The 22,444-nt window shown below is 37.4% G+C and overlaps 1 protein-coding gene across 4 annotated transcripts in view; it reads left to right on the top strand.

Annotated features, from left to right (window-relative positions):
* The window catches only part of TMEM45B (transmembrane protein 45B), a 409,261-nt gene extending 387,073 nt beyond the window's left edge, over positions 1 to 22,188 (top strand). For all 4 annotated transcript variants that reach the window (XM_044081093.1, XM_044081091.1, XM_044081094.1 and 1 more), the window contains exon 6: positions 21,742 to 22,188. In XM_044081093.1, coding sequence (XP_043937028.1) covers positions 21,742 to 21,859 — 118 coding nt within the window. In that variant the 3' untranslated portion in view covers positions 21,860 to 22,188. The remainder of the gene's footprint in view (positions 1 to 21,741) is intronic.
* Positions 22,189 to 22,444: the final 256 nt, after the last annotated feature.

Below are 22,444 nucleotides of genomic sequence, written 5' to 3'. Positions count from 1 at the left end.
GAATGACTAGCATATGCTTGTGTATGTAAAATCTATTTACTACCTAGTCTAAAGTAACAGAGTACATAGGAGTGATATCCTGCAGTTTATTATAGCTGCCTGCCATCTTGCTACCCTACCACTACTATTTGTTTTACTCTAAACTATACAGGGTAAGCATATCAGGCAGCCAATATATTTCTTATATTTCATGATTACTAAGTGTTTATGTCTAAGATGGCTAAATGAATGGTAAAGGTGATGCCAACATTGATAGATATGGATCAATGTGGTTCTGTGGAGGGGAGGCAAACATTTGAAAACATTAATAGAACAATGATGATCCATGGAGAAGCAGAATATAAGAATATGACACTGCTGCTGATGTTCTTGAGAAAGAGAAAGCATTCAATGGAGTAAGCAGGGATTTTATGAGTAGGGCAATGGAAGCATTTGCATTCTCTGACACAATAATAAGGTTAATTAGGAGGGTATATGCGGGATCAGAGGCAAAAAATGTAAGTGCTTTTGGAGGGTCCTCTATAAGTTCTGTTTTCACAGAAGAACCAGGCAGGGGTATTCTCTTTCCCCTTTGTTACTGGCATTATATTTAGAACCACTGAAAGAAAATAAGGGATTCAGTAATCAGGAAAATTTGGCTTTATTTGCAGATATTTTTATGTACATGATAAAACCAGAGGAGGAAATTTCAGTGTTTTGGTACATTCTGAGACAGTTTCAAATCTTTTCAAGAAACAAAATTAATTAAGATAAAACAAAGGCAATAGCTGTACACTATGTATCCACACATGAATTGATTCAGCAATACCCATACTTCTGGCAACATGATAAAATGAAGTACTTAGGATATGGGTCAAAAATAATTCCGTTATGTCATCTAAGGGTATATGGGAAGAGACTACAAAAATAATACAAAAAAACTGAGAAATTGTGAGCCCTGTTTTATGTTTATGGATAGTGAGATGTGAAAATGTTTTTAGTCCCTTTAGTTTGAGACTATATCATATGAGCGAATTGCACAAATTGTGAACGCTCATAATATCAAACATACCGGACCTCGAACTTCCTATGGTGGGGGGCTGTGCCCCAACACCTCCCACTAAATATATATTCCAACTCAGAGATTGCACTACAGTGAGGAAAGGGCAAATATCCCATTTTTTACTGTACCGCGATCTCAGAAAAAGCACTTTGAGGTCCGGTACATTCGATATTATAAGCATTCACAATTTGTGCGATTCGCTCATATGATATAGACCCTTTAGTTTTATACAGAGCTCAGGCAAATTTTTATCAACCAGAGGAATAGTTGTAGATAGCAATTAATAAAGATTTGAAGGATTTTATCTGAATGGGTAAGATGGCAAAAGTTGATCCTTCCAACAGGACACAGTGGTTTGAGATTACCTGATTTGAAGGGGTTTTGCAGATCTACACAGTTAAGGCTGCTATACATAGCATAAGCAGAAAACTATAATTCAAAGGGGAAAGAAATGATAATGAAACTGGAGGGAAGCTCAAGAAATAAGGAGAGACTTGGATTTTGGATGCAGATCCTTAAGGAGTACAATAATAACCATGCAGAATATTATATTCATAAAGTAACAGAAATTAGTCTAAGAACTAGGCCAACACAAGAACAGAGAAAGGAGATATTGCCGATAAGGATGACTGTCATTAAGGATACAGAGATTAGACGGGGGGGGGGGGCTACAATTTACTGGAAAAAATTGGCATTTTTTTTTGGAAACAAATAACTTGAGAGGGAAATGTAGTAGAACAGGAAGAGGCCAAGAAGACATTTGGACTGCAGGCTACAGTCTGCCTTCACTTTTAAGGACTGATATCAGAGTATAAGCAAAGAGAAAGGAATAGGGGGATCCTAAGTGAAAGACCAGTACTGGTAGACTTTAAATCAGAATCTAGACTAGAAGCTGCTCTTAAAAATGGGTTATTAGTAGGCATATAAAATACTACATGATAACTATAGGAATCAGTCATATGAGGTTAGAAGGGATTTGGAAAAGATTGGATAAGCAATTCACAAAGAAACAATGGGGGGATATATGTATGGCTCCAAAATATGGAACAAAGTCTAGAAGATTTATGATTTTTGTGTGGAAGTGTTTGCATAGGTATTTTTATTCCCCAAACAGATTCCAAAGATTGTTTTCCTCAGGTAGATCACAAATGTTGGAGGTGTGACTGGAAAGAAAGAAGAAACTGGGAATATATTTTTTTGGGAGTGTAATGAGTTGGCAGATTTTAAAAATTCCCTGCAGACTACTCTTGTCAGAAATACTGGGTAAACAAATTGGTTTAACTGAGGAAATGACTTTCTTTTGAGCTGTGATACAGAATCAAAATTATCCAAACATAGCAAGGCCTTGGTGAGTTTAATTCTGATGGCTGCAAAAAATATATATATATTAGAAAATGGAAATTGAAGTGTAAGCCAACCAAACTAGAAGTAGTGAATATAATAACAGAGATAAAAGAACTGGAAGTGGGATCTTTAGAAAAGTGTAGGGAAAAATGACATAAAATAAAATGGAAATTGTGGGAACAATACATGCAAAATAACATTTTGGAGGAGGAATGAAGTTTAAGTGAAGGCAGGAACTGAATGTGCTAAGCAATGATTGAATGGCAATAACTATACATCACATATAAGCTTCTATACAATGTTTGCAACTGAAAAATATGTCACTATGGTTTGCTTTCACTTATATAAATGTATGATTGCCTAAGGTATAATTCAATAAAAATGTTTTTTGTTTAAAACAAAACACACACACACACACACAAACATACACACACGCACAAAACTTTGCAACTCTCTCCGACCTTAATGTGGTATGACATAATTTTTTTTTGTTCAGTTAGTAAATGTGCATGACTTTTAGTCTCAGCTGGCCCAGCAAAAGTTTCAGGTTCATAGGTTGGTACTAGGCTATCGGCCCTAGGGCCTGTACAAGCCTAGCCATAACAATTCCCTGGCTATTTCTTCCCACAATATTTACTTCCCTGGACCCCTGTCTAGCAGGGCGACTGATGTGATCCTCGGGGTGAATTTCCTATCTCCCATCCAGTCATTAAGGTTCCTTTTGAAGAGGGCCAAAGAGGTGCTCTGCTTGACATGTATGGGCAGTCTATTCCAGAGTCTGAGGAGTCTGGGTCAGGAACCTATCCCTCCAGCATGTTTTGTTCATTGTGATGACAAGGTTTAGATCCCTGGAGCATGTGGCTCTGAGAGATTGGGATTTCTTTAAGTGTAGCATATCCAATAGCTCTGGGTTTGACATGGCCTTGTATGTTAAGCAGAGATCACCTCTGAGTAGACGATATGCGACAGAGTACAGCTGGAGTTTTTTTTAGATGGTCAGCATAGGGCATCTGCTTTAGGCCTGTGATTCTTTTAGTGAGGTATTTCTGCAGCCTTTCCAGTTGTTGCAGATGTCTTGAGAGGTACATACCAAATGAGGCATTGTATTCTATAATGGGTCTAATGAGGGATGAGTACAGTGGAACAATGACCTCCTTTTTTCTGGATGAAAAGCCCTTAGTGATGAGGTGTGCCACACTGAATGATTTCCTGACTGTTGTGGCGATGTGGTTATCGAAGGTGAGACCACTGTCCACCTGTGTCCCTAAGTCTCTTATCACACTTTTGGTGTCCAGTGTACTGCCACCTATGTGGTAATTCATGGGTACATGTTTTTTTTCCAAAGGGGATAACTATACATTTCTTGACATTGAGATAGAGCCCATGGCTCTGGCACCAAGCATCTGTTTCTTTAAGGCCCTTTTGTAGAATATCCACATCATTTGGGGATTCAGTAATGGCTCCCAGTTTGCAGTCATCTGTGAACTTTGTTAGCCAGAGTCCCTTAGTGTTGGCCTGCAATTCAGAGAAGTAGATGCCAAACAAGAGTGGTCCCAGTACTGAACCATGAGGTACTCCACTTGTCACTTGTCTGGAGCTGGATTTGGAGTCAGTTACTTTTACAGTGTGGGTTCTGTCAGTAAGCCAGTTGGCAACCCATCGAGTGATGTAGAGATTAATGCCCAGTTTAGTAAGTTTATCTATGATTCCAGAGTGGGGGATGGTGTCGAAGGCCTTGGAGAGGTCCAGATAGGCTATGTGGACCGCCTTACCCTCATCCACAGCTCTGGAGACTGATTCAAAGAAGTCAATCAGGTTCAGGAGAAAAGATCGGCCCTTCATGACCCCAAACTGGGTGGGGTCCAGTGTTTGAAGGTTGACAATGTTTTTGTTTATAAGTTCCATGATAATACATTCCATGGCCTTGCAGATCAGGCTCGTCAGACTGATGGGGTGTTAGTTCTCAGGATCCAAGGTGGATCCACCCTTGTGTAAAGAGTTAGTAAATATCTTGGAAATTTTACCCCATTTTCCTGCTTCCAAAATGATTACAACTAATTTATAGCCCTTATGTGACAAACATTTTGTTATGATTCTTGCATAGTGCAGTCCTGCCCTTTAGAGGAAAGATTCAGGCTCTTATCATGGCATTTCTGCTGCAATATTATCACACAAGTTTGGCACAGCTCTGTTTCCTATAATTCACTGTGGATGCCAAATCTCACTGATGTTATAATTTTGTCTGGGATGGTAAGAGACAGAGCAAATAAATTAGTGATTCACTCCTTGGAGAGCAGAGAGAATGGGTGTTATTAAAATGAAAATGGTTGCTTACATCCTGATTCTGTACCATTTTTGGTCAAATTGTCCCCTTCTCCATTGCCACTGAAACTAGAATTCCATGTCTTGGATAATCTTTCATATATGGCTCCTTTGTAATACCAAGGGACCTTGTCCCATACAGTGGGGAAATGTATAACTATGAAGTGTGTAACTACAGGCATTACATTTAAAGTCCTTACCCTGCTCAGAACTCTAATCTTTTAGGAGTCAATATTCCTACACGAAAGCATCCAAACTCAAGGCTAATTCATGTAAAAAGTTAATTACCTAGAGAGGGCTAGCACAGAGACGAAACTGCTGCCAGATATTTTTACAATTGCATTATTATCCTACAGGCAAGATAAAATCATCAAATCCTATTTTCAACAGAACCTTCAGCTGATGCGTGGGATTCTATACTTTGCTGCACACACTCCTATCATTTAAGGTAGCTTCAGTTATGAACTTAATCCATCATCTTTTAAGCTCAGTTTAATCCCTTGCAGTTAGAAAAACTACCCACTCACTACTTCTCTATCCTGGCCTCCCTTTAGTTAAAACTCATTCACATCCTGAAAGTACAGTTGTGTAAGAACTTAATCAGAGCAGATGTACAAATGGACGACTATTGCAGTAATGCTGAAAATGGAATGTATCTTAGCAAGGATACTATGTCCGGTCAGTATGCCAAAGATTTGGTTCTCTTTTCTTATGTGACACACATCCAACTTAGACCTAGGCACAATGGTTGCATGCAAGTGCATAAGGGTGCCAAAATCCGCAGAGCTTCCTTACCCCAGAAAGTTAATGAGATTAAGTACAAAGCGGAAATGGTAGATAAATAGGTATTCTACCTCAGCCAAAAAGAAAGGGAAATGGAGGGAGGGGTACGTATACTGCAACAGTGATCTACACAAACATCTGCTGTAATGGTAAGTTCTTATACAACTGGAACAACAAAGCCAAGTAATGTCCCAAAAACAGTGTAAAGACCAACCAACAAAAGCTAGAACCACTGGAAGCTCAGAGGAAAAAGCTCATCCAAAAAAAAAAGAAAAATATATTTTAGCATAGTATTTCCTTTATTGTCTGCTATCTGCCTATAGACTTCATCAGAAAACATTAAAAAATCATACTATAAAGCTTTATATACATACAAAATTCAAACCAACCAATGAATAACTAAAATTCAGTAAAAACAATCAATTATTCAAATAAGATGCTATTAAAACCAGTGGGAAGAAAAAATAGTAACCCTATATTGTTCAAATATTAAAAGCCAACTTCTTATCTATTAAAAAAACATATATGTTCTCATTAAGACCAGGTGGATGATGGGCAGCTAAATGAACCTGCCACTCAACCTCCCTTTTCTCCACCTGGTTCTTGAAATTGCCACTTCTTAAATCTCCTTTAATTATATCCAAGATAGTAAAAGTAAACCTCTTAAAACAAATACAACTCACTATACAACTCACTGAATGTTTATACAAAGCATTATTCTCATTTTTGACCTTAATAGCATATAAATGTTCTTTTATTCTCTTATTCAGGCTCCTTGTGGCCATACCCACATAAAACGCTGAACATACTGTACATAAAGCAATGTAAACTATGCTAGAGGTGTTACGATTAAATCTACGTGGAACTTTAATATTTTATCCAGGTGGTATAATGCTATACAAGGTCCTTCGTGTATATATCTGTAAACATCACAGTTATGACATTTGTAAGTACCAGTAGCTTTCTGGGTGTGAGGTGGGGGTATTTTTGTATTGTCATGTTCTAATAATGGTTTTCTATTGCCTTTTTCTGAGACATAAAATATAGGATCATAGGAAGTTACTAGGCTATTGGCCTTGAGTCCCTTACAAGCCTAGCCAAGAATTTAGCCCATGTTCTGAGAAGTTGGAACAGTTCCCAATGTTTTGGCTAAATCTTCAGGTTCCATAATAAGTTTCCAGTTATTACTTATAATATTTTAATAGTTCCACTATCAACACTCATATCTAAACAATATCTGCATGTAGAATCAAAAATACATTCCTTATTGTCAACCAGACTATCCACAGTCTTATTTTTACTGATAATACCTTTTAAAAGTATAGGAGGAAAATTCTATGACCTTTAATTACTAACTTAATTTGCTACTTTAACCAATAAATCATTTGGATATCCCATTTCATGGAATAACTTAATAATGAAACCAATTTCTATATCAAAATCACTATCACAACTCACCATTCTTGAGGTTCTGATAAACTTACCATGAGGGATGTTTTCTTAATGTATAAAGGGTATTCACTTTTATAATGCACATAGCTATTACAGAAAGTGTTTTTTCTATGTATTTTAGTTTTTTTTCTATGTATTTTAGTAACAAAACTATGTGTAGTCTTATCCCATCTAAGGTCCACATCCAAGAAACTGACCCTATCTCTATATTCCCCCATACCTTCCCATGGCTCAACTATTGCAGTCATTTGGGAGAGCTCAGGAAAAATGGAACAAGCTTAGAGGGCTCATCTTCATCTGTGGAAGCAACAACGGGGTCAGATGTTGCACTTTAATACAAGAATATGTGTTGGTCAGGTTATTTTATACCAGACAGGGTTTCTAGGTGCAAGTGGCTGTGATTCAGAAGTCAGAGACGCAGAAAGCTAAGTGTCCTCCAAAGCTTCAAGTACTGAGGCACAGGAGAAGGCATACGAACATCCATATACCAGAGATTAAGTCTTATTTATTTATTTATTTTACATTTGTTAACCGGGCTAGTCTGGCTGGATACATGTCCATTTTCAGCAGAGGCCCGAGGAGAAAAGCTCCACTATCAGACTAATACACTATAATATATGAAGTCATTAATAATACTATCTATACAAATAAAACTAAAAACTAATATAGTATAATACGGCAAAATACAAATGCAAATACATTTTTCATGTACAAATCTGACTAGATGACAATCAAAATTCAGTCAGGGGCTGAGGAGAAAAGCTTCAGTATCAAAAACAATTTAAAGTTAAAACAATATCCATAGTAGCTAGTCATGACAACAAAAAGGTCTTGGCTGAAAGCTTAAAAGAGGTTAATATATAGTGTTAAACAGGCAGGTTAGTAGTGTAAAACATATTCAAAGGTTAGAGATAGGTAAAAGGCAGAAATGATGTAAAGAGAAAGGAAATAATAAAGTACAGTTACTGTTAGGTATAGGAATTCTGGACTTAGTGAGGCTAAGGAACAGGCAGTAGGTAAAGGAGAGGGGGAAAAACAAAGATAGTGAGAAATATAAAAGGTAGCAGGATTATAGGAGGTCAGCTAAAAGACGCAAGAGACAGAGAAAACAGAGTGGTCAGAGGGTCAATACAGAACTAAGAACAGAAGAGTGAAGGTATAAAAAAAGGGACTGTGGAAGTCAGTTTAAGTTAAAACAGAGGAGCAAAAGTACACAGGAGCAGACTGGGAGAGTAATAAATTTGCTGAGGTCAGTCAGGATTAGAGCAGGGCATAGCCAGTGAGTTATTAGGTGAGTTTTCATCTGTTTTTTGAAAAGATGGCATGAGCCTAGGGAGGTCAGTTCTGTGGGGAGTTTATTCCAGTAAGAACCGACAGTGTTTGCAAATAAGGAATCACCTGACTTATTATGAGATTTCAAAGTAGTAACTAGTAGCTTGTTGGCTGATCTAAGTGTAGTGAGATTTTTATAAGGAGTGATGAGTTTATTTAGTGTGGGTGTGTTGGAGGGTAATGTAGAATTTTAAAAGTGATGATTAGTTGCTGAAGTAGTATTAGGTTTGGAAGTTCAAGCCAGTTTAGTTTCTTTAAGTTAAGACAGTGATGAGTTTGGAATAGAGAGCCAGTGGCAAATCTGGCTATACTGTGGTAGGCAGTATTTAGTTTTTGAAGATTAGCTTTAGATATATTGATAAAGGAAGGAGAGGCATACAATAATGTAGAAATAAGGTGAGTTTAGAGCCACTGAAGTGGCAGTAAGGAAGGGCTTAAGTCTGTAAAGGGCACCCATCTTTTATTGACTGACTTGATAGTTAAGTCAATGTGATAGTCAAAATTTAGCTGATTGTCTATGGTTAGCAGTTTAGTGGAAAAGTCAGGTTGATGACAGTGCCATTACGATACAATGGAAAAAGTGATAGGGGTGGATTTAGAGGTAGGGGTGAACAGTAGAAGTTTGGTTTTTTTGGGATTTAGGAGGAGACAGATATGTTGGAACCATTTTTCTGCTGCAGTGAAGACCTCCTGGGTAGCAGAGTGGAGTTGTGCTGGGGAAGAAGCAGAGCAGATGAGAGTGGAATCATCTGCATACTGTATACAAGTGGATGTTGGGAGGAAGTGGGCAGGTTATTTATGAAAATAGAGAAAAGTAGGGGACCTAGGATGGATCCTTGTGGGACACCGATAGTAACAGGGAGTTGAGAGGATAGGTGGCTGTCCCAGAGGACTGCTTGTTTTCTATTAGTCAGGTATGAGTCGAACCACTGTAATGCTTGTGAATCAAGTGAGAGGGATTGTAGGGTATCGAGGAGAAGTTTATGGTTGACCATATCGAACGCTTTTGAGAGGTCTAAGAATAGTGCAGAGGAGAACAGGTTATTGTTTTTTATTGATAGAGTCAGTGAAGGAGAGAAGGGCAGTTGAAGTACTATGGTAGGGTCTAAAACCATGTTGTGAGTCTACAAGCAAGTTGTTATTTAAGAGATAATGTAGAAGTTGATGGTGAATGCACCATTATTTTGGATAGAGGAGATAGAAGGGCAATAGGCCGAAAATTGGAGAGTTCATTGGAGTTTCCTCCTTTATGGAGGGGAATAATATGGGAGATTTTCCAACAGGATGGGATTTTGGATTCAGTTATGGTTCTGTTTATTAAGATGGAGACTGGGTAGGCTATCTCGGATGCAGCTAGCTGCAGATATTCAGCTGGAAGCTTGTCTGCAGAAGGGGTGCAGGGTTTGAGTTTAGATAGAAACTTATGTATATAGGTTGTTGAGACAGTACTAAACTTTAGCATGTGTGTGCTGTTTTCAGTGGGGGTAGTTTGGAGGGTTGGGGGGGGGAGTCATGGTACTTGCAAGTGAGGTGACTGTTTGAGAGAAAAAGTTGTTGAAAGTGTCGGCTATAATGTTAGGTTGGGTTTGTGCTAGGTTAGCTGGGGTAGGCGTTTTGGTGTTGCCAGGATGGAGTAGTTTGTTTATTCCTGACCAAAATAGTTTTGGGTTTTGGTGTTGGTTTTGTTGGTATTGAAGGTGGTAGTTTTTCTTGTCCAGAATGGTTTTGTTTTATTTCTCAGCTGTTTGAAGTTTTGATGGTCAATTGGGTTTTGTGGACCTCCATTTAGACCATAGTTTATTTCTAGCTCATAGTTTGTTTAGTTGTTTTAGAGAGCCATGGGGCTGCTTTGGATTTGACTCTGACTATTCGGGATGGGGCATGTTGGTTTAGAATTTGTAGGAAGGTATTGTTGAAATGGGTTACAGCCTCATCTATTGGGAGGTATTTTAGAGTAGACCAGTTGTATTCCTTGAGTTCATTTTGAAAGGATGCTAGGTTGAATTCTGTTTTGTTGTGTTTGGTACGGAAAGTAGTTGGTTTGGGATTGTTGAATTTTTGTTTAGTGATAAAGGTAAGGAGGTGGTCACTGATATTGTCAGGAGTATTCCTGTTTTATAGGAGAGGGATTGTTGTTGGTTAGTATCCAGTCTAGGATGGTTTGTTTGTGGGTGGATTTATTTATTCTAGTAGGGGAGTTGATGGTTTGATGATAGTTAAAGAGATTAAGGTGAATGGAGGGTGGGGGATTTGCAGGAGTTCCAGTCAATGTTGAAATCACCTAAGATTATGGTTTCTTGGGGAAAGCTACAGGAGGCCCAGCTAAGGATATTTTCCAGGGTATTGATGTTCTTGCCTGGAGGGATGTAGGAACATATTATGTTAATAGCCTTGGATTTATTAACTTGGAGTTTGGTGCAAAGTATTTCAGCATTTCCTGGGGAGGGGGGCAAGGAGTCAATTAAGGCTACCTGAAGTTGTGATTTGTATAGGACCCACTCCTCCTTTTTTATTAAGACGATCTTGCCTTAAAGTGCTATAGCCTGGGGGAGTAAATTAGTTGTCTTTGGTATTGGGTTTAAGCCAGGTTTCTGTGAGACAGAGGATATCAAAGGCATAGAAATCAATTAAGGCATGGAGTTGTGTTAATTTGTTATTAATGCTACGAATATTTAAGTGAGCAATAGAGAGGAGTCAGTGGAGAAGGGTGCTAGTATAGTTAGCTGTATGGTTTGAAGGGGTGGGATTGAGGAGGGTATTGGGACCCGGGTTGGGGTGGATGTCCCCATGTATCAATAAAAGTGTTTGTGTGGTTTGAAAGATATTTGTGTATTTGATGGGTATTATATAGAACCGTTTGGAGGTTGTGAATCTGTAAAGGTGTACTTTATGGTAGAGAGGGGGAAGGTAGGGGCAGGCTGAAAGTATATTAATATGGGTTTGATCAGGTAGAGGAAGTGTAGTTGTAGTATGTTTGGCTAATACAGGAGTTTGGCTAAGCCGAAGATGTTCAGGAGGTAAGAGTGTAGTAGTAAAGCAGGATGTTAAGTAGAAGAAGAGGAATGATTGAGTTAAGGGTTAAAGGCATGTTTTTATAGAGTGAAAGGTTAGTAAGTGTAGGACTACACGGTGTAAAATAATAGTTTAATTAATTGATCTGATTGTAGTGGATGTCTATGTAAATACTTTAGTTGTTTTGTTGAATGTTATAATCATATCTATTTTTAATTACTTGTATAAAATTGTTATGATATTTCTCTTGTATGTTAAAACAATAAACCTGTTTTGGAAAAAAAAAAAGTGTTTCAAAAATAGTCAATAAAATATTCCATGCAAAATCTGCAACAATATCATGCCCTATATGTCATCCAACAATAGCAAAAGAATCCCCAAAACTCACAAGGAACACAAAAAGTGTATACAATATGAGGACAGTACCCCTTGAATATAGGAGAGACAAAATCAGATCATAAAAATTATAGTACTGCAGCTTTTTATAATCTATGGTTTGTCTGAAGGAGGAAAATAATATCCTCTAGAAAGCGTCAATGATAAAAACTATACCCCAAATATATAGAGCCAAAGTGGTCATTGATGGACAAAATAATCAGGTAATGGTTATACTGTTAGACTGAACCTAGATGTGATAAATCACGTTCAAACACACCTAGTTAAGAGACATAAGGCACATAAATATTATTGGTGCCAATATTAAACTTGAATGGTCTATTTAATAATTAGGAAATATAAATACAGTGCCTGGATAATAGTATAGGTTACCTAATGGTGAAAAATTATAAAAATGTATGTAAGCACACTGAATAACAGATATTAAATGTTGTATAACAAATACTGCTAGACATATAAACATTGACAATCTCAGTAGAATGATATGTCCAAGATTATAAAAGTATTGAACCACTGTTGCACTAAGTCCCCGTTATACAGATAGTACAGGCATCTGGTGTGGAAAATATTGTAACAGATGCAAAAACACTATGGTAAATAAACTAATAATAGTATAATATGACAAAGTTCAATGATAGATGTAGATGCAAGACACTCTTCTGTTGGCCCTAGATCAAAAAGTCTCTTTAGTGTTTCACAGAGTTTCTTATCCTCCCAACTAAAATGTGTTATCACTTTCAGAATAGGTTCTACAAAAAAGAATTCTTCCCAATGGAAGTCTGAGGACATAGTATCTTTAGGTTTGGATTCAGAATGCAAAGGAGAATGAATTTGAGAATAATCTGAGTGGTCAGATTTGGGCTCAGAGGACCAATCCTCTTAAAAAGAGGCATCATTTTTTTTCTTTGGGGGGGGTTAAACAGAATGGAATTAAACAGCTGAGAGCATTTAAGAGCCAAAAGAGTTTTAAACAATCCCTGAGAAAAAATCATTCCAATCTTGTTGAGGACCTCTTGAAATTGGAGTGGCTGGAGTAGAAAGGTGCTAGGATTTTTGCTTCATTTTAGAGATATCTAAAGAAACTAAATGGGGAGGACATGACCCATGATGTACGTCCTTCAGAGAACCAGGGACATCTTCACATAGTGATATTTGAGGAATGCTGTACAGTCTTTCTGAAATCACAAGCCCCCTTCCCCCTTTGATGCCTTAGTGACCATGTGACTGGTCAGCTAGAATGAGCTTGTAAGTTAAGACACAGAAAACATGTCCAGAGGTTGGACAGACTGTGCAGTTCTAAAAGACCTCAAAAGGTAGAATGTGAAAATCCAAATTAGCACATCTTGCTTCTGTTTTTGTTTTTTGCTTTTTTTGGGGGGGGTCTAGCAGAGGACATCTGAGCCTTCAGCTGTTTTTTCTGAATCAAAATTTAGAAAAGATAGCTCCTTAGGATTTTAGGGATGAAAGCCTGACAAATAGTACTATTCCTAATGTTAAGTTCAGGCCCTAAGCAAAAAAGGACACTGAGAATGCTTATCTTTGTAGGTAATTTGCCTACCACAGAATAATGTGCCCTTTCTTAGTTGACATTAACATAATTCCAGTATAATGTTAGATTGAGTTTTATTCACTTGAAAGTTGTTGTTAGGTGACATTAACAAAATTCCAATATAGAAAATTTAAAATGGAGAAAGGGTCCCTAGTGGACTCAGCTTTCACTCACAGTATCAATTTGAATTGTTTCAAAATGGCTGGCAGACCAAGTTATAGACAAATGTCTTACTCGCTGGACTGGTGGTAAGAAAGTTCTCAGGATTTTGGCAGCTGTATATCCTTGTGTATTAGCACGCAACCCTTGTGCACCAGCATGCAGCCCTTGTGCCTTGGTCTAAAGTTACACAAATGGCACACAAGGAAGAAACACCTAAAAATTGGCATACTCGATGGATGTTCTGCATCTTTATCAGGATACTTCACATTTGTCAGCATTATTGCAGCAGTGATCTAATGATGAACATTGGCACTTCATTTCTTCTGTAGATAGGTATATGGCTTCATAAATTCAAAGCTTTATTAACCATTTTCTCCATGATTCAGTATACCCCATCCCCAGATTTAAGATAATTGGCAATTTTTTCTCCCTCATAGGTTTTTGGTCTTGGACCTTGAAGCACAGCTTGACAATGGGGTGCTGTCCTTCTGTGGATTGTGCTGGATTTATCACCAGTGCTGTAGATAAAGTATAGAAGTCTTAGGGTTGACCCACAGTGGCACCACCATGGTCACTTCTACTTCATCATGTTATCTTATGTGCTGAACTCAACCATCCCTTTCACCAATCAGTCTAGGTTACCGGATCTCTCCTGTTTGTATTAGGCATACATGTCAGATTATCAGCAGTAGAACTGGCTACTTACTCTTACTAAATCACGTATATTTGTTACTGGTTATATACCATTTCCATCTTACTTGAAAGGAAACGCTTCCAGTGTCTGTGTAGGCTTTTGCCTACACAAGAAACTGAATTTATGAGGTAATCAATGATAACAAACCTAATTCTGTGAAATGGTAGCCAGCAGTTCTTTAGTTGCACAGTTTTCCCATACATAGTAATCTCTACAATGATGTTAGATCCAGAATTAATTAGTGGAAGGTCCATTTGGGTCCTTAATCTTCCATTTGTATAATCTCTAAATTGTATTTCATCCCATCTCTACACAATAGCATTTTCAGTGTCTGCCCCTTTCCTTAGGGTGATTTATTACCCTGCCTTGTTCTGTCGCAGGTACTTTTGTTTCCTAAACATTAGGCACAGGTTCATTGTAGTTTACAAGTTCTGTTATAGAAGTTCTGTACCACCCTGTGGCATCTTCCTATATGTTTGTGTTATGAGAACTCTGTATGATTCAGCTTAGTAAGCCTTTTCCTCTGTTAAATTCTTCTTTTACCATTCTTTCATCACTTATGCTAACAATATGCTATAATCTGTTTGCACAGCCTTAATAAAAATCTGACCATCATGTTTTATATTCATGCATTCATGAATTACATTTATTTTTGAATCAGAAGTAAATCCAAAGGTACACCATGCGCTAGGGTACGAACGAATCCTTTAATAGTAGAACCAGATCAAACAGTAAGCACTTTCGCGTTGCACAGAATGCTTCTTCAGACTTAGTAAATTAAAAAAAAAAACTTGTCATTTAAATAACAGTTAATTATTCCAAAATGACCAATGACAAAACGTGTAAAAAATATATGTAGGCAATACCCTACCAAAATAAAAGGTTTCTGGTGGTGCTTATAGCAACTACCTATCACAAATATACCTATTCATATTCTGAGATATATTAAACTACATCACTTTAAAAACAATATGTAAACATATAACACAAAACATTTAATAAGTATTTAAAAACACTACAATATATAAATAAGCATCTATCTAAAAAAATACTAGATGGCAGTATGACATTAAAAAAATGTATTAAAACTGCTGTTTGAAACAGTGTTGCATGGTGTGCCTTTGGATTTACTTCTGATTCTTAATTTTTTATCACTAAGGCACTTCACTCTGAAAACAGAGTTCTTTGCTGTACATTTATTTTTAACTGGCTGTATTTCTGGTGTTTCACACATATTGTAGTCTTATCTTAATCATTTAAAAATTAACAATGCATAGATGTACACATACATTATATGTGTATATGTATATATATATATATATATATATATATATATATATATATATGTGTGTGTGTGTGTGTGTGTGTGTGTGTACGGGTCTACTTCGTAGGATGAAAGACCACAACAGCGAAACCTACAACACCAAGACCAGAAGGATGAAACCCCAGAACACCAAAAAGCACGAAATTCAAAATCCCGATATTACAGGATTTTGATTTAGCGCTTTTGGTGTTCCGCTGTAGGTAAGTATGTATGTGTAAGTGTATTTGTGAGGGGTATTGCTATGTGTAAATGTGTGTTGTGAGTGTGGTGTGTGTGTGTGAGGGACTGTAATGTGTGGGTGTGAGTTTGCCTTGTGTGTCTGTTTGTGCGATCTCGGAGTTAGAATATTAAAGTAGGGGTTGTGGGGAGGTTTTCCTATCTCTAGTGTAGGGTTGTGTATTTGGTAGTTTGGGGTAGTTGTGTGTGTGTTCGTGTGTGTTTTGCAGTTACGCTGTTTTCGGTGTTCCAGGGGTTCGTGATTTGGGGGTTCGTGATTCTGGTCTCGGTGTTGTGGGTTTTGGTGTTGTGGTCTTTCATTCTTATGAAGTAAACCCATATATATATATATATATATATATATATATATATATATATATATATATATTATACACACACACACACAAGACAGGTGCATATACAGTTGGTAATTTAAATATAAATACAACTATTTAAAGAGGTAAACGTACATAGGATGTATTTCAAATTATCTGAAATAAAGAGTTAAAAGAAAGTAAATATATGTAATTTAAAGGCAGAAGTAATGTTGTAAACTACATTTAGAATGCATGTGTTTATTAAACTTCTTTAACTGAAAGGAATATTATAGTTGTTATGATGTTAACCATGATCATGGAAGCAGAAACATTTGTAATTTTCCTTTAGAAAATCCTTTAAGGGATCCTGGAATGAAGAATAAGACTTCAAATCATGGAGATTGTATGCAGCAACTCCATGGGTGGGACTAACTGTAAAGGGTGGGCTTCTGTTAAAACAGATCCTCTCATTATAGCCACTTTATTGACTATGCACATCTCGGATGCGTTCTGCAATCACGAAGGCCAGCCTTGGGTGAAATGTAGCCCTAGAGAAATTGTTCTGTGAGCCTCCCTAATGAACATTAGTACCCCGCCCCCACCTCCCCAGTGCCCTTCCTCCATTTTCCTCTGATCCAGATGCCACACCATCCAGATAGCTTACCTCTTCCTTTTTTCAAAGTCTGTCTTACTTTTTAGCTTCCCCCATCTTTTTAAACACACATTAACTGACCAAGACTCCACTGTAATAGGTTTGGAGTTTGGAACCATGGAGGGGTCTGGGGATAAGGTACTAGACACTCTGAGGTGCATCCTAGACCTTGGCCAGAACAGAAAATCGTATTTGTTCTTTCAAAGAAAAAGGAGTTACATCTAAAGATCAATGTTCACATCTAACAAAACAATAGTTCCCTGATAAACTAAGAAGAGAATGGCTTTCAGGAATGTATAAATCATATCTAGGAAAAGTGCATGCTTTTCTACCCTTCCAAAAAAAAAAGATATTTACTTTCTGTAGGCCTCACTGGTGTTAGACTGGGATGAAAGAAAAATAATAAATGGCACTGAGGGTCAGGGGAAGATACCAAAGCACATTGATAAAAGCCACATAGAGACAGGGTGTACATGCAGACTCAATGCAAAAGGAATTGCAGCAAAAAACTCAACCAATGAACCAAGTGCTGCTAGATGGCAATACTGCTTGATGAGAAACTCTGCCAATGATCTGTTGCTTTCACATACATCCTGCCCCTGACCAACATAGCCATCCAGCCAGCCACTTTTTGAGTACAATGTTGATGTTATATTGTGATGTAAAATAAAAAAAATGCCAACTTGTTATTTAAACAAACATAGCACTCACCCAACTCCCTCTCTCTCTCACACACACAGCTAGAATAATGACTGCTTAAGCTGGACAAATGACAACAGTGTCACTCACATTCAATGACAGAAAGGCCTTGTGCCCAGCAGTTAAGGCCACCTGTATACACCACAGATAGCAGAATGTAATAAAATAAGAATAATAGTAAATGGCCACAGCAATTTTACCCTACACACATATACATAAATGTGACCATCAGTTACAATCATCTTCATGATTGTACACAAACTTAGATACCTGGTTGCAGTCAAATGAATGAATAAATATCTGATGCAAAGGAATTTATCATTTCAGCTCAGTGCTGGGAGATTGTCAGAATACAGTGTGCAAACTACCCCCCCAATGTGCACACTCTTTTCAATATCTTAGTTCAGTAATCAACGAAAAGGATAAAAATAATGGTGGACGAAGGACCAAAAATCAGGAACAGTTGTGGCCTTTATAGATTTAGAAGCTTGCTAGAATAACAGGTGTTGCATAGCATGCGGTTATGAAGGCTGTTAAGTCTGAATCACAAACGTCTGCCATCGCTATGTAGTGACTACACTGCTCATTGATTCACATCAAAAACTTGAAGATCAGGCAAAATATCAGGCAAAAACATCAGTGACATTGTAAAAAGCAGGTGCAGGTAAGAGCCTCTACAACCCACAAACACAGATATTAGACCATCGATCACAGCCACTTACAGCTGTGCAACTGTACACTTCAAATGTCTGATTCAGATATCTGATTGAGCCAAATAAATTAATATATGTTTAAATAAAATGACACAGAGGAATTCATCCTCTAAGCTCACTGCTGTCGGAATAAAGTGTGAAAGCTGCTACACCTCCCTTCCCACTCCCCACCTCTTACCTATCAAATCCTTTGCTGAAAAATCAAGGAAAAGGCTAAAAATATTTCTGGACAAAGGACCAAAATCCAGAACAGTTACTGCCTTTAGACAATGATCAATTTGCAAGAAAAACAGGTGGATTGAAACTCAAATGCCTAGCATCATTATTTACTGACTGCAGTACTCAATGATTTCCCAGAAAATCACAAACTTTATGAAAGAGAATCCAAAATATGTTGGAAAAAATTAGAGACATTCTCTCAAGACAGTTGAGAGCATGTACACCCCCAAACACAATAAACTTCAACAAACTAGAGACAGTCAAGAGTATCTATACCCCTCCGAGATACGTGAGTGAGAGTGTGTGTGTGTGTGTGTGTGTGTGTGTGTGTGTGTGTGTGTGTGTGTGTGTGTGTGTGTGTGTGTGTGTGTGTGTGTGTGTGTGTGTGTGTGTGTTATACCCTTTTTATATACACATACACACATGTATGTATGTATATACACACACACCACTCACATACCTATTTTTAAACTTAGGTATGTGCGTTCCATTCCTACATGCAGGCAGGGAGGCAGTAAACCCAAAAATAGAAAACAATATCTTGTTCTGGCCCTAATGCTTGCCTGCACACTTCTACATTTATTCTTTATTGCACTTTCAGTCCCAGTCCCAGGCTGCCTGGGTCAACTGAGGCAGCCTTAACCAATAAGACGGGGTCCTCGCTGCTTCATGCAGCAGCCCAGTAAGACTTCCTCAAAAAGAATGCACATTGGTGGCATACGTTTAATACCCACCCTTTGCTAGGCTGTTTTCAAAACAGGCAGGCAAGTAAATTAAACAGCTTTTTTTCTTTCTTTCTTCTGTCCTGGATATTCTCAGAACTCCATAGTTGCACAGAGTTCCCAGCACTTTGAAGAAGACAGAAAGCGCAATTTCATTTTTTTTTTTGTTTTTGTTTGTTTAATAGGGAGGCTGCACCATGATGAGCTACCCTTGTATAGTAGTACAACTAGTAGGATTAACCTGGGAAGAAAACTTTCTGGTAAAAGGTTGAAAGCTGTCTTATTTAACAGAAGCCACAAAGTTGAGAAGTCACAGGAGTTGGAAGTCATAGTGGAATTCATACAGCTGCTGCAGAGGGAATGATAGCTTAAGGCTCCAAGGTGAGGCGGTGGTAAGAGTTGGCTATTCTTTGGACCTGAAGCTGTCCTGCGTTCTACTACCCGATTCTCAGAGTGGGAATGGAAGGGCTAGTTCAACTCCCCAGGCAGGAACAAATGGGTGACAGGACTCTCACCTAGCCCAAGAATGCCTGGTCCTCACTCAGACCCAAATGTATGAGCAGACTGGGCAAGGGCAGAGGAGACATTGGGCATGTTCATTGGAAACAGAGATCAGGGAATCATTAGGGGAAATATTTTAAAGATGCATATATGGGCCTTTCTAAACTTGTAAAAGGAACAAAGCTTAGTCCATAATTAAAAAGGTAATAAAACATGGAGAAGGTTCCATATTTATGGGGACATGATAAAATGAAGCATTTAGGAGTAGGGATTAGAAATTACTCTGTTGTGGCAGCTAAGGATATGTGGGAAGAGACTAAACAGAAGATAATATAAAAATTGAGAAACTGGAAACGTTGTTATATGGATATAGATAGTAAGATACAAGCAATTAAAATGTTTAAGTCCCTTTAGTCTTATACACAGGTCAGGCATATTTTTTATCAACCAGAAGAGAAGCTGTGGATAGGAATTAAAAAAGAGTTGAAGGATTTTATCTGAGACAGATAAAGGAAATATAAAGAAATAGGGGGGTCCTAAATGAAAGACCAGCATTGGTAGGGTTTTTAATATAATCTAGAACAAAAGTTGCCATTAAAAAAGGAATAATTAGTAGAGCATATAAAATATTGCATGATAATTATAAGAATCAATCAGAGGAGCTTAGAAAGGATTGGAAAGAGAGATTGGATAAGCAATTCACAAAGAGACAATGCGGGATATATGTATATCCCCAAATATGCAACAAAATCTAGAAGATTTAGGATCTTTGACTGGAAGTGTTTACATAGATATTTTATACCCCAAGTAGCCTCCAAAGAATTTTTCCTCAGGTGGACAGAAAATGTTGGAGGTGTAACAGGCAAGAAAGAGGTGGCTGGGAACATATTTTTTGGGAGTTCAATGAGCTAGCAGACTTTAGGGATTCCCTGCGACCCTCTCTGTCGAAGATGCTGGGTACGTGGATTGGATTGACTGGGGAGATGATTTTTTTGAGCTCTGATACAGAATCGGAATTGCCTAAACATAGTAAAGCCTTGCTGAGTCTAATTATGGTGGCTGCCAAAAAAGCAATTACTAAAAAATGGAAATCCAAGATCTAGACCAACTTTACTAGAAGTAGTGAATATAGTAACACAGATAAAACAATTGGAATTGGGATCTTTAGAAAAGGGATGGAGCAAACTACATAGAAAAAAAATTGGAATTGTGAGAACAATATATGCAGAGAAGGAATGAGGTTTAAGAGGAATGATTTGAATGAACCATATAATGCTTAACTGACAATGACTGGACAGATTATAAGTGATGCGTAATGTTTGAAATTACAGTTATTTCAATGGTGTCTCTGAGGTTTAATGTTTGCAACTAAAGTGGTGCCAATTTTGTTTGTTTTTCATTTATATAAATGTAAGATTGCCAGTGTCATATGTGATAATTTAATAAAGATGTTTATTGAAAAAAAAATAAAATGGTGTTCCTAAAAAAAAAAAAAACATGGAGATGGTGTGCATTATGTAGATTGTACCATATACCAAGGCTTTGATGGCATTTACCATTTTGAGGAATAAACAAAAAGCTGAGAGAATTAAGTTGTACATGTTATCTTATCAGCACAGAAGGAACTTAATAGACCGTTACTTAGGCCAAGGTAAGAAAAACTAATGAAATACCTTTCTGAGATATTTAGCAGCAGATACATTTGAACCTGCTAACAGCATGAGCATATGGAATCTACCACCTCACACACACAATCATTAATGTATACATTTCTGTCCCCCCACCCCCTACTCCCCCACAAACAGTCAATGTATACATTTATCTCCAATCTTTCATTCTCTTTTGTAAAGAAATGTCATCCCTATTCGGCTAGAACAGCTGTTTACTGTAAATTAGTGCAAGAAAAATTTACTAATATGTATGGAACTTACTTTGCCTTTAGAATGTAAAAAATAAATAAAAGTGGTGTGTGAGGAATGAGCAGACACATTTGATGGACTGATGGTCAGCCTCATACCTGGTTACACCACCAGCTGTAGTACAGATTTCTGTAATGCAAACATCCTTATGTTTTACTACTTGAATAACATGCTTATTGTCATGTGTCAATGTGCACCTCCCAAGTCAAAGCTACGTATTGCACAATGTCTTGTTATGTAGTAATTTCCTGTTTTTTAAATATTTGCCTACCGTTTGCAAAGTAAATGCTACACTTAATGTAATAATCTTAACTGTAGTACAGAAACAGAGAATCATTCCTAAAACTATCACTGCTCTCTCTCTCTCCTAGGTGTGTTAAATTAAAGGCAAGGAAGAATGGCGATGAAATTGAGATTGGGCTGCGGAAGAAAGCGACCACAGACAAGACTTCAAAAATCGCTCTGCTAAATGGGTCAGATGAGGAATGACAGTGACAGAAGACGCAACACAGAACATAGACCTCATTCTGAGTCTACTGCTGGGCAGAGAAGACCAACTATATTTAATAATGAAACTTTAACAGAAAAGGAACACAAAAGCACTGACTTTTCTTTCTCAGAGATAATTCTGTTCCACTGCATGTTGTGTTCTGGCTTAGAGGAATCAGTGGACAATATCATTATAACAGGAATGCATACTTTTCACCTCTGTGTCTAAAGTATACCACAGTGGTAACCAAGAAATACAAAACTACCCTTCATACAGCATTTTATTTGGTAGAGATAACGTTTATATATAAATAAATACATTTTAGACACATACACACACACACACACACACACATATATATATATATATATATATATATATATATATATATATATATATATATATTTATTTATATATATAAAATAGTCCAAAACAAATATCAGTTACGAGGCAGCCAGGCTCTTCATAAAATCAAAAATGAATCCAGATGTTTATTGGCAACACAAAGAACAAGTAGTTAAGCTCTTTAGCAAAAGCGGTTACCTACTTGTTCTTTGTGTTGCCAATAAACATCTGGATTAATT

The sequence above is a fragment of the Protopterus annectens genome, chromosome 8.part0, assembly GCF_019279795.1.
Source record: "Protopterus annectens isolate FY-2018-M chromosome 8.part0, PAN1.0, whole genome shotgun sequence".
NCBI lineage: Eukaryota > Metazoa > Chordata > Ceratodontiformes > Protopteridae > Protopterus > Protopterus annectens.
This window is presented reverse-complemented; position numbering and strand designations above follow the sequence as displayed.